This window comes from Pimephales promelas, chromosome 24, assembly GCF_988280905.1.
Source record: "Pimephales promelas chromosome 24, fPimPro1.hap1.1, whole genome shotgun sequence".
Taxonomy (NCBI): domain Eukaryota; kingdom Metazoa; phylum Chordata; class Actinopteri; order Cypriniformes; family Leuciscidae; genus Pimephales; species Pimephales promelas.
This window is the reverse complement of record NC_142792.1, coordinates 274,231-287,384: the sequence shown is the minus strand read 5'-3', so window position 1 is coordinate 287,384 and position 13,154 is coordinate 274,231. Positions and strand designations below refer to the sequence as shown.

At 35.9% G+C, this 13,154-nt stretch overlaps 1 protein-coding gene across 1 annotated transcript; it reads left to right on the top strand.

Moving 5' to 3' along the window:
- The first annotated feature begins 443 nt into the window (after window positions 1-443).
- On the top strand, window positions 444-11,415 carry mapre3b (microtubule-associated protein, RP/EB family, member 3b). The gene is made up of 8 exons (XM_039660528.2): window positions 444-597; window positions 2,751-2,820; window positions 5,021-5,148; window positions 5,773-5,918; window positions 6,337-6,493; window positions 7,318-7,466; window positions 8,478-8,630; window positions 9,125-11,415. Exons 3-8 carry the CDS (start codon window positions 5,028-5,030, stop codon window positions 9,185-9,187), a joined length of 789 nt encoding a protein of 262 aa, XP_039516462.2. The 5' UTR covers window positions 444-597; window positions 2,751-2,820; window positions 5,021-5,027; the 3' UTR covers window positions 9,188-11,415.
- The last annotated feature ends 1,739 nt before the right edge of the window (window positions 11,416-13,154 follow it).

Genomic DNA, 13,154 nt, shown 5'->3' with positions numbered 1-13,154 from the left:
ACACACACACACACACACACACACACACACACACACACACACACACACACACACGAAGAACCATCAGGACATCAGTTTAATCATTTATCAGCATATAATTTACACGAAATAAAATAATTAGAAACAATTTAAAGCTATTTGATTTAGACATTATTTTTAATATTAAAACATTTGTGTTTTATGTCTACATGTTTTTACATTTAGTATATATATACATATATATTTCTTCTATTGCTCTTATTTGTAAGTCGCTCTGGATAAAAACGTCTGCTAAATGATTAAATGTAAATATAAATATATTTGTTTCTTCTATTATTTATTTACGTTTTAGTTTTTTTAAAAATGTAGATTCGAACTGCGTATGTTGTGTTGTAATGTTCCCAGGCATGGGTTTCAGCGTGTGTGTGTGTTTGTGCAGTGTGCACACTTCCGGTTGTGTCAGCCCCGTGTGCGCATGCGTATTGACGGTGCGTGTTGGTTGCGCGCTGCGTTTCCACAGACGCTGATAAGCAGAGAGACTGCGCACTGATCCACACTGCTCTCTCTCTCTCTCTCTCACACACACACACTCACCAGCGGGACAGATTTACGACAACCGTGAGTAACATTCCTGACCTTACAATAGCATGATGTGTGTATTCGGACAGTTTGAAGGACTGGACGCAGTACTTTAATACCGTGAATGAGTGTGTTATTATAGAGATGCGTCAGTCCTCGAGGCCCTTCGCACGCGCGCGACTCTAATGTGTGTTTAGTTGAGCTTTAATTCTCGTGTAATGATTATTTATGAGGTGGACCAACACAGTTTAGGGATTTGTCCCGGTTTAACGGACTGTCAGTGACGACAGAGACACGTACCGGCCGCTGACATCATCACCCAAACTACTGCGTATGAAATATTATATGATGTTTTATTGCAGAACCGAAACAGTGCGCTTATAAACAGGTTTTTGGCCATATACATCATTTTATATATGTATGTCTATGGATGTGTATATATACATACATACACACATATTTTATGCATGCATATATAAATGATGTATGTTGGCAAGTTATAGGCTTAACCTAAAACTATTTCCAGAAATGTAGTAATTTTGTTAAATATGAATTATTGTTTCGTTATTGTGCTTAAATAGGAATGCTGGTTACTTGTACTCCAGTTGTAAATTAAGTTTAAACCGTAAAGAATAAATAAATGCAAACAAACGTATATTAATAATGCAGATAATACTGAATGTTGACACAGATCCGGTGGACTAGAGATGAATGTAAGTCTGAGAACAGTGTTCATGCTGGAGTTGATCTGAATAACCCGATCCAGACTGTTCCCACGCTCAGGAGAATGCAGAATATTCATAACCAGCGGCTCAACAAACCTCACCATCCACACACACACACACACACACCTACACACACACCTCACACACGACGACACAATCCTGCAGACAGAGTTGTGTTTGAGGGACAGTCTGTGCCATAATGAACAATAACCTCATAAACACACACACACACACACACACACACACACACACTCAGTGACAATGATGTTGTTTGGGTGATTGAATGAGCGTGTGTGTGTGTGTGTGTGTGTTTTGTAAGGGTGTGTGTGTGTGTGTGTTAAAATGTGTATATATATGTATTTTTGTGTAAGGGTGTGTGTGTGTGTGTGTGTGTGTGTGTGTGTGTGTGTGTGTGTGTGTGTGTGTGTGTGTGTGTGTGTTTTCCAGAGCACCGATCAGCAGAAACCACAGCACTCAGCATTGCAGTGATCCGTTCTTTCACTCGCACTGATCAGGAACGACACACACACACACACACACACACACACACACACACACACTGTCTGTGTTTTACAGTAATACATGATAGTCGTGAAAACCTGTAAATATTATGGAGATAAATTGAAGACATCATGATTTTAAATGTACAGTCTTATAAAATTAAAATAAAACTGCACTTATCAAGAACTTTTATGGAGTTCATACATTATTTTTAGGGCTAGAAAAACCGTAAAACATTTATGAACAACCCATGAAAAAGTTTTAGAAAAATAAATAGAGAATTTATTATTTTTAAGCAAGAAATCCTTCTCTGTGAGTGCAATCTTAAATATATATATATATATATATATATATATATATTATTTTTTAATATATAAGATTCACAACTCACCTGGAACTGTTCACACACACACACACACACACACACACCACTACAGATCTCAAACGCTTTGTTCAGACATTAAACCCTGTGTGTGTGTGTGTGTGTGTGTGTGTGTGTGTGTGTGTAAACATGTTGTCAGTGAACACGAGCTCCTGTGGAACTGGTTGGTTTTGATATCTCTCGCCTGCACTAAAAAAAAAATCAGAGAAAATCTGATGAACATAATAAACACACACACAGGGTTTGATGTCTGAACAAAGCGTGTGAGTTCTGCAGTGGTGTGTGAGTGTGTGTATGTGTGAGAGAGCGGGTGTGTGTGTGTGAGTGAAGACTTTTGAATGTTCTGAACAACATTTAAAAAACGCTGCATTATGGTCTAACATCCAATAAAAGGTTTCCGAAGACCCCTCCATGAATATCCTGCTGTATAAAGTGTTTGTGCGAAAGGTTTGAGAACATTAATACAGACGTGAAGAGATTACTGCAGGAGCTTTTGCTGATTCCTCTCCAGAACGTTCCCTGTGCGCTGCTGTGCGGAGTGTGTGTTCAGTGTGTTTCTCTTTGTGTTTGTGTTTGCTTTGTAGGACACTGTTCTTTTGGGAGCAGTAACTGAGAGGAGAGCTAGTGTACTACTGTGACATCCACCTACTGACGGTGAGTGTGTGTGTGTGTGTGTGTGTGTGTGGTACGTAGCATTGCCAGGCTGTTAGTGGGTCACCTATTGTAACAGAGAGAGCATGTGATCGTGTGCTCTTGCCTGATTTAGCCTCAGTGTGTCAAAAACAGTTGAAAAAATAATAATCCTAAACAGGTTTCCTGAAAACTGCGCCATTGGTTGGACAAGTAGAGAGCCCCGCCCCCAAACTCACGCCATTGGTTGGACGAGCAATGGTTTCCCGCAAAATAATATATTTGTAACGAGATATTGATATAGATATTTGATGCTTCAGCACTTTTACCAGTTGAATGTCTACTATCATGGATCATAAACATAATAAGAGGACATCCGTATGGAATTATGGGTAAGGAGCAAAGATTTCACAAGTTTGCACGGATGTAAAATGGAATTGTCTTTTGTAAGTCTCTAAATCTGCAATTAGAAACAAATGCATGTTTTATTGGTTGATTAGTAATCAGTATTTTTAGTGAGAATGTGTGTGTTTTGGGCAGGTAATCCTCTCTGTGTCCTGTCAGTGGTTATTTACAGTCCTAAACAACTTTACAAAACACACACACACACAGTTAAAATGTGTGTGTGTGTTTCTACTATGTGCACATGCTTGAGTTTAATCTCATTACTGATGTCTAAGAACAGACACACACCTTTAACAGTAGCAGATGATGTTATTAGAGGTGTTCAAACACTCTCTGGTGATAATCAGTGTTAGTGTTACACAATCGGATTACTTTTTTCCAAGTAACTAGGAAAGTAATGCGTACAACTAAATATCTGCGCTACTTTTTCCAATAAGTAACACAAGCTACTGTGTTTTCCCGTGTGTTGACTGACAGCTCCTGTCGCCGCGTTGAGAGAGTCGCGAGTAAGTCATTAGTACGGCTTATTCATTTCAGTTTTGGTGAGAAAAGGCCTTTACATTTCCAAAAATAACACAGTAAACCCCCCAATATTATGTTCACAACATAGCTCAGATATTTAATAACATTTAAAAACTTTTATGATTAATCGCGATTGTAACTAGTGCTGTCAAATCAATGAATTGCGATTAACCGCATTTAATGTAAAGTTTGTGTGTGTGTGTGTGTGTATATGAAGAGTTCAGATGCAAAAGCCTCTAAATGCCATTTGAAATTTTCTTCTAGAATGGTCATTTTTATCAAGCTTGTATATTTAAGTTCAGTAATTTCATTTAAATGACAAATAATAGGTAATCTTCATTGCCATTTAAGTGAAATTACTGAACTTAAATATACAAGCTTGATAAAAATGATCATTTTAGAAGAAAATTTCAAATGGCACTTAGAGGCTTGCATCTGAACTCTTCATATATATATATATATATATACACGTGTGTATTTTTATATATATATATATAATACAAACAGATATATTACAAACTTGTGTTCGATGCGATTAATCGATTTGACAGCACTAATCGATTAGACAATCACATCTAACACAAAGGATTGGAAATATGTGTGTATGTGTTTGCATATATATTTATACTTACAAACTTTTATGTTAAATGTGATTAATTGATTTGACAGCACTAATTGTAATGGATTACTTTTAAAAGTAATTTTCCTCAACACTGATTAAAGCACGACAATTTCGATTAATATGATAATAATCAAGCAAAAAAATGTACTGATACACACAAAAAATGACTGTAAATTGTCTGTTGATGGTTACTTGACATTTCTTTGTAACTGTTTGTCAATTTTACTTGCAATTTCTGAGTGAAAACTGTTTCAAAGTGAATCAGTTACACGTGGACGTCACAGAAAACATGAAGGGAACGTAAAGATTATAGGAATGTTCTTCTACACTCAAACTAAAATGTATTCAATTGACGGTTATTTGCAAAGCAGCTTTACAGAAACAGCGTGAGTCCACATGACGATTTACAGTGATCTGTTATCTAAGTTATGTATTTCAGAAATGTACAAATGCAGATCACAGTTAAGCGAAAAACCTATTGATTTAAACGATGTAATATTAAAGGCAGAAACCATGAGCTCATTGGAGTAATGAACACTTTTGCGTTTATAAATGATTATGACATTTTGTATCGGGAAAACATTTCAAAGACGATGTGTAAATGATGTTTTTGTGAATGTTAGCTGCTAGCGTTCTGTAAGCTAACGGTTGTGATTTCGTCTGCTTTCTCCGTAGTTAGGGGATGGCGGTGAACGTTTACTCCACATCGATGACGATCGAGAACCTGAGCAGACATGATATGCTGGCTTGGGTCAACGACTCGCTTCACCTCAACTACACCAAGATCGAGCAGCTCTGCTCAGGTAACGTTACGCTATCAGCGCCGCGCGCTGGGTTTCCCGAGGGCCCGGGTGTGATCTTGCTAGAGCAGTTGGCGGGCATGCTTTATACACACACAAGTTTTGATTTTCCTGATATACACGTGTGGATTTTAAGGCCAAAAGTAAAAAAAAAAGTTCTTAAACATCAGAATGCAGAATGTTGCGTATGCTTATTGTTGACAAAACACAATCACATATTCCAAACGTGTCGTCTCTGGGCCCGATCATACACCCCGCGCGACGCATGTGTGTTTGCTAGTTTCAGCCCGATGCGGTTTTCATTTTCACGTCCTGCGCCGCGTTATTTAAATGGCAAATGCTTCTGCACCGGTTTGTGCGTCGGGTCTGAGAACGAGTGTGTGTTCAGACGCATTCTGAGGAACTGAAATAGACTGAGCCGTTGACGCACTGAAGAACAAAGTCAATCGCGTAATGTTGTTTTAGTTTATTGAATTATTTAATTTAAAGAGCGTGTTAGTAATGTGCGTTGTGCGTCCACAACACGCACACACTCTGTTGCTGTGTTATTATCTGTGTAAAGCTGCTCTGATCACTGTTGTATAAAGCGCTGTCTTGACTGTGGTTTGTGTTGGTGGCGTTCCTCAGGGGCGGCGTACTGTCAGTTCATGGACATGCTGTTTCCCGGCTCCATCCTGCTGAGGAAGGTGAAGTTTCAGGCCAAGCTGGAGCACGAATACATCAACAACTTCAAAGTGTTGCAGGCGGCGTTCAAGAGGATGAGCGTCGACAAGGTGAGAGCGACACTTCATTCGTCAGTACGGGTGTAACGATCCCTCACGCCACCATCCCACCCCATATTACTGCGATACTACAAAAAACATCCTGTTGGTTAAAATGCTACATTTGATGTTATATGGTGTGTGTAAATGATAGACTTGGACTTGGTGCTGAAACCCAATGAGCAACAGAGACGCCAGAATAACAATATTCATGATCATTATTTTAGACGAATGCTTGCACTCTTTCACTGCGTGCATTTATTTACAATAATGTATAGGCCACTTTTACTGTAACAACACATGTGGCATTATCAGGACACACTAATATGCATTATTATACATTATATACAGTAGTTTAATGGAGTACTGACACTAAAACTTTGTTTAAGCATTTTTATATTGCGTTATATTGTTACACACCTGATTTCAGATCATTCCGGTGGAGAAGCTCGTGAAAGGGAGGTTTCAGGACAACTTCGAGTTCGTTCAGTGGTTTAAGAAGTTATTCGACGCCAACTACGACGGGAAGGAGTACGACCCTCAGTTCGCGCGACAGGGCCAAGACATCACACCTCTTCCCAACCCAGGTGAAGTCCTTTTCCACCAATCCAAGAGCTCCACACACACACACACACACCCTCCGCACGCGTGTACCTGTGTGTGCTTCGCTCGCCTGCATTGAGTCTCTTTGTGTTCTTGGATTTCTGTTTGATTCTTTTTATTGATGCTTTTCAACAAGAGAGATAAAAAATATGATCATTAATTAATGTTTGTAAAATATGTGTGTGTGTGTGTATATATATATATATATACATTTCTTATTTTATTTATTTTATTACTTTTTATTTTATATATAATAGAAATAATAATAATAATAATAAAATGGAACAAAAAGAATATATAAACAAAGAACATATATGTGTTTGTGTGTAAATATATCAAATAATATATATATATATATATATATATATAGTATTATTTAACTTTTTTTACATATTAATTTTGTATTATTTTATGATATATTCTTTAAAAAATATATTCAGTTTTAATTTAATATATATATTCTTTATTATATACAGTAAACAAAAATAAATTATAAGAAAGAAGAAAAATACGTATGTTTAAATAAATAATAACAATAATGATAATGAGTAAGTGTAAATGCATGAAGTACAGAAACAATAATAAGGAAGAGTTAAAAAACAGTAAAAACCTTTTCACCTTCGTACACAATAACTGATAACTGTGAGGAAATGATCATCGAGTTGTTCTTGTGCTCTGTGATTTTAAGTGTGACTCTTGTGATGGATCTTGAGTTTCCATTGGCTGACGAATGACCCTTTGCTCTGTGACTGGCTGCTGTGTGAATTGGTGTGTTGTGAGTGGCTAATGACGTAGCTTTCACATATAGGACCCCAGCGGACCTCACCGACGGCCCCGAAGACGATGCCCGCCCCCCCGCGCGTCATCAGCACCGCCCCCTCGACCGGGATCCGGCGGAACATCCCGATGACACGAAACGGAGGCGGCGACGCCGAGATCGTGGAGCTCACCCAGCAGGTGGACAGCTGTGACCCAACTTACCCCCAACTTCATTTGATAACGTTTTTACAAATGCAGAAGCGCTGGACAACCATTAATCGCATCCAAAATAAATAATAGTTTAGTTACAAAACAATAATTTGTGTTTACATAATATATGCGTGTGTGCTGTGTATAATGATTTTGTATATATATATATAAATACACACATGCAGGTATATATTTAAGAAATATTTGCATGTCATTTATGTATATTTATATATATATATCTACCCATCTGCTCACTTATTTATCTATTTTTACCTTTATTATTATTATTTAAAAGGTTACTTTTATCTTTATTATGAAATATTACTTGTACTAATCCACGGGCCTTGCAATTGCCCCATGGGGATAAATAACGTTTTTTGAAATTGAAATTGAAAATACATAATTTATATTATATACAAATATAAATATTTTATATATAAATAACACATTTTTCTTAAATAATACACATGCACATGTTTGCGTTTATATACAAAATAATTATGCACAGTATACACGCATAAATTATGTAAACACAAACTTTTATTTTGGATGCAATTAACACTAATATATGAAGAGTTCAGATGCAAAAGCCTCTAAATGCCATTTGAAATTCTCTTCTAGAATGGTCATTTTTATCAAGCTTGTATATTTAAGTTCAGTAATTTCACTTAAATGGCAATTAATAGGTAATTATCATTGCCATTTAAGTGAAATCACTGAACTTAAATATACAAGCTTGATAAAAATTATCATTTTAGAAGAAAATTTCAAAAATTTGAAATTGAAATCGAAAATTTGCATGAGCCAATGAGGAGTGCAGAATGCTGCCTAATTTAAATATGTATGTATTTTCCGATGTTGTGTGCTACTTTAACACATCACGATCCATTCGATTAACCAACCAGAATTGATGAAGTACTAAAGTTTCAAAACAGACTAGGAAAATGAGAGTTGGAGTCGTTGAGCCGTCCAGTAAGTGTGTGTGTCGTGTGTTTGCAGCTGATGGATCTGAAGTTGACGGTCAACGGTTTGGAGAAAGAACGAGATTTTTACTTCAGCAAACTCAGAGACATTGAGCTGGTGTGTCAAGAGCACGAGAGCGACACGAACCCCGTCCTCGGCAAAGTCCTGGAGGTCCTCTACGCCACAGAGGTGACGTGCATTGAAACACAGGCGCTGTTAATGCAATGCATCGTGGTCAGTCAGTGCAACTAAACATGCTAATATTGACATTCACTTAACCATGGCATGATTGTTTTACACATGACGTCAGAAACACTGCCTGCAAAATTAATGGGAAATTGATTTACATTTTATTAATAAAACATATAGAGGCACAGCTGTGAGTGTGATATTGCTCATAAATACACAAGTTTATGATTCATCATCTATGAATGAATGATTCAGAAAAATCAGTTTGAATAAGGAGAGCGATATGTTTATCACTGGTTAGAGTTACTAGTCATTGCTTGTGCTGCACTTTATCTGGAGCGTTTCGTTTTATTGGTTTATTCTTTTATTGTTTGATAAGTGAGATTTCTGATTGGAAAACAACACACAAAAGTAGCGCTTGAGAAGCCCTGGGATTTGATTTAGCAGACTCTGTATGAAGCGTAACGTTTGTTCATGTGTGTGTTGTTCTTCAGGATGGTTTTGCGCCTCCAGAAGACGACATCGACAATCAGCCACGAGATCAGGATGAATACTGACCAATCCTCCTCTTCCTCACTACTATCCCATCATTCTCTCTCTCTCTCTTTTCTCTCCCTCTTTTACACTCCAGCAGACACCGGGGCGTGGTGTGATAGGCTAATTGACTGAGTAGGGGCGTGTCTATGCTAATGAGGTGCAGTGACGCCGAAGTTTTATTGGCTGTGGGTTTTAATTGAGAGTCCAAATGACTCGAGTACTGAACCCGAAACTGAATGATGATGCAGTGACACTTTCACACACACACACACACACACTGATCTTTTGCGGTGCTGATGTAGCTGACACACACAGCCAAGGTTATTGAATAACTGTTTTTTATTTGGGCTCCAATTAGCTAATTTATTAGAGAGTTTAATGCGGATGTTTTAGTTTTTATTATATATATATATATATATATATATTATAATTTTTTTCCTTAACATTAGAAGGGTTTTTAGTTGCAATGAATTAAGTGGACAGTGTGGAAATTTGTTTCCGCCAAGGAATTAAAAAATAAATGGGTAATTGTGACTTTTTATCGCATAATTCAGACTTTATTTTATTTTTTCTTAAAGTTTGGATAAAGTCATTGAATAAAAAAAGCTATTTTTTACACAATTTTTTCTATTCATAACCTACAATTATCTGATTTTTTTGTCTCATAATTGCAAGAATAAAGTCAGAATTGCAAAATATAAAATCACTATTGTGAAAAATAGTCAGAATTTCTAAATATAATATCGCTATTGCGTGGAAAAAAGGTAGAATTACAAAATACAAACTTGCTATTGCAAAATATATATAATCCCGCTATTACGAGAAAACAGATACAGATACAAAATACTGTATAAACTCGTTGTGAGAAAAATTGCATGAAAAAATATGAATTGTGAATTATCTTGCAATTTTGAGAAATAAATATATAAAGTAATATAAACTCGCTATTGCAAAAATAAAAAGTCAGAATTGCAAAATATATAATCACTATTGCAAATAAAAGGGTCAAATTACAAAATATAAACTTGCTATAGCAGGAAAAATTCCATTAAAAAATGAAATCTGAATTGTAAGTTATTAACTTGCAATTGTGAGAAATTAATATATAAACTCACTATTGCCAAAAATTGCAACTAAAAAGTCAAATTGTGGTTTGAAAAATTGAGTGATTATCTTGCAATTGTGAGAAGTAGAGTCTGAATTTTGAGATACAAAAAGACAATTACTTTTTTTTTTTTTTTGATCCCGTGACAGAAAGCAGTTTGGCTCTAAAGCTCCTCTGAATACACACACGTGCTCCTGATCTGAGAACAGCTTCACATCAGACCAGGATCACATGTGTGACCACTACACCGAGCCTCACGTGCTTGTTTTTTACAATCGCTACGACACATTTTCTCACAAACGTAGGTCACTTCTCCAAACTCTTCCCAGCGTTCAGCTTTGGCACATTCATTTCACATTCAAAACTAGCAAATCACTCTTCCAGAACACTAGCAGAGGGTTAGCTCACTTTAACACACACACACACACTGAGTGCTCGTGTACATGTTCTTAACCAGAATAACACTGCTGTTTGTTACATAGCGCATGATGTTTACATTACATTCACATATTGATAATCTCCTGTTCTGTGTAGATAGTAATAACACACACCTAATGTTGTAATACCATCTCATTTTAGACCCGCAATACTGTGTAAATGTTGCAAATAATCCAGTTTTTCCTTATGTTTGCTTTAAATCTCACCGGATGTACACATGCCTGAGTTTTGCTGGTGTTTGAAGTGTATTCATGTAATTTGACAGATGTCGTCATTGAATGCGTTTCGTGCCAAAGCGATTAATAATCCTCAATTTATCCACATAAACAGAGTTTTCCTGATATAACTGACTGAGAAATGTGTCCTAGTGACTATAAAAAAGTGTTTGTGTGTGCGTGTGTGTTTTCTCAGTACTTGCTGATAAATGATTATAATTAGTGCAGGTGTGAGAGTTTGATTTATTTATGAACGGCATCAATACGAACAAATAACACTAAAGAAAAGCATTACTAATGTTAAACTGACTGACAACATGGAACAGAGTTTTTTAGCTGCTATATTTTAATTTAACATTTCATTCTCTGTCTTTGTTTTATTGCACAGAGGTTGATTTTGATTGACAGGACCTGTCATTAACTCTTTCACCCCTGCTGGATCCATTTGGAGTTTTACTATGTAAAATAAAAATGTGTGCAGGGAATGAAAGACACGCGTGTTCACTGCTTTATTTACACTATACTGCTGTTTTCAATAGATACACATTGATAAATGGACAAATAATAATAAAGAGCATCTGCTATAGATATGTATATGAATATGTATGTAAATATACATCTATGTTTATATATCTATAGCGTCCGCTATAAAACAATACATCATAAAATATGTATAAGTATAAGTTTTGCTGTGTAGTTTTACTTTGTTGAGGAAAAATAAAACGTAACAATTGAGCTTAATGAAGGGTTTTGATAAGATGCAGTGACCTGGAAATATTATTCGGTGTATAAAAAAACATTTCAAAAATAAAATTCGGTTATATATTGAATATATTTCAAATGAAATTCAGTGGAGATTAATTAAAACATGTTTTTTAACGTCTTTAAATAATCTTGTGAAACCGAAAAGTACCGTTTTTTTTTTCCACATAAATCTTTAAATGTTTATGGGTAAAATGACAGCAGTGTAATTCACACAGTTCACCACAGGAGGGCGATTAAACTCCATTTTAAAAAGAATATCGCAGATGTAAAATATATTTATACAAAAATTTGAAAGGTACTTGACAGATGTTTTACTGCGTCACATGGCAACCAACAATTTATTAAATATTACAAAATATTGTAACTCAAAGTTTTCCTCTGACTGCAGTCACGGCTGTAGGAATAAGTTGCAGCAGTGTAATTCACACAATTCACCACAGGAGGGCGACTGGCTAAGTTGCCTTGTTATAAAGTTTTAGTGCTTAACTTTTTGTTCAAAATGTTCAAAGGTTATATAGTGAGCGAGTACATGCATCAGTTGTCCAAATCGTGCTTTGTCTTATCCTGAATCACTGTGGTACACCTATAATAAGTGTTTATATTCGGACTATTTTATACTGGTTCTGGTCTTACCGCTGCGGAGGAGCACAGGACCTGCGTGACTCGTCATACATGTTTGGTTCAATATTAAATTATACTCTAACTTAACGTTACCTTTGGCTCGTGGAGAGAATAATATTCATTTGAACTTTTTTCATTTCACTTGAACACACACCGATTTATCTATTTCGCTGACTTAAATCTTTAAATGTTATGGGTAAAATGACAGCAGTGTAATTCACACAGTTCACCACAGGAGGGCGCCCTTTTACGACCCACAAACAACTGTGTAAGTACACAGAAATAACGGTGTACGTTTCTGCAATTATAGTGTACTTCCGTGTAAGTATAAGGGAACAATATGTTAAGTTTGGGGTAATAAGGAGGTAACAAGCAGATATACAAGCAAATTATTTAATTAGTTAAAAAATAACAGGTACCTATCCTTTTAATATATTACAGGCAAAAAATGTACGTCTGTTGTTAATAAAATGTATCACATTTCTGGCTAAATATGTTCTTGTGCAATGTTACAGGGTAATTTTGACATCTGTGGGTTGAAAATTAAACATATATATATGATGAAAATCTAATTTATTGGCTTTTCTTGCTAGATTACTTAATGTTAAATCAAAATAATTATTTTCTGTTATGATTTTAATTTATTCTGTACCTTGTGGTAATTAGTACTTACCTTATCCCATTGAATTGCAATGACACTTAAATGTCAGGGCAAATATACTGTGTAATTAAAACTTTTTTTGTTGTTGTTTTATTTTCTTGATAACAATACCGCTGTAATTACAGCGCAAATAGTGTTGTTTCGTATTGCTACATAGTAATTAGCGTTTGTTACCCCCTTGT

What these genes read in the sequence shown, in the direction of transcription:
- mapre3b (XM_039660528.2), top strand. Translation starts at nt 5,028, where the DNA reads ATGGCGGTGAACGTTTACTCCACATCGATGACGATCGAGAACCTGAGC. An exon ending in AGAGGATGAGCGTCGACAAG is followed by an intron (nt 5,919 to 6,336) that starts GTGAGAGCGACA and finishes ACCTGATTTCAG; the next exon opens with ATCATTCCGGTGGAGAAGCT. An exon ending in CACACCTCTTCCCAACCCAG is followed by an intron (nt 6,494 to 7,317) that starts GTGAAGTCCTTT and finishes TTTCACATATAG; the next exon opens with GACCCCAGCGGACCTCACCG.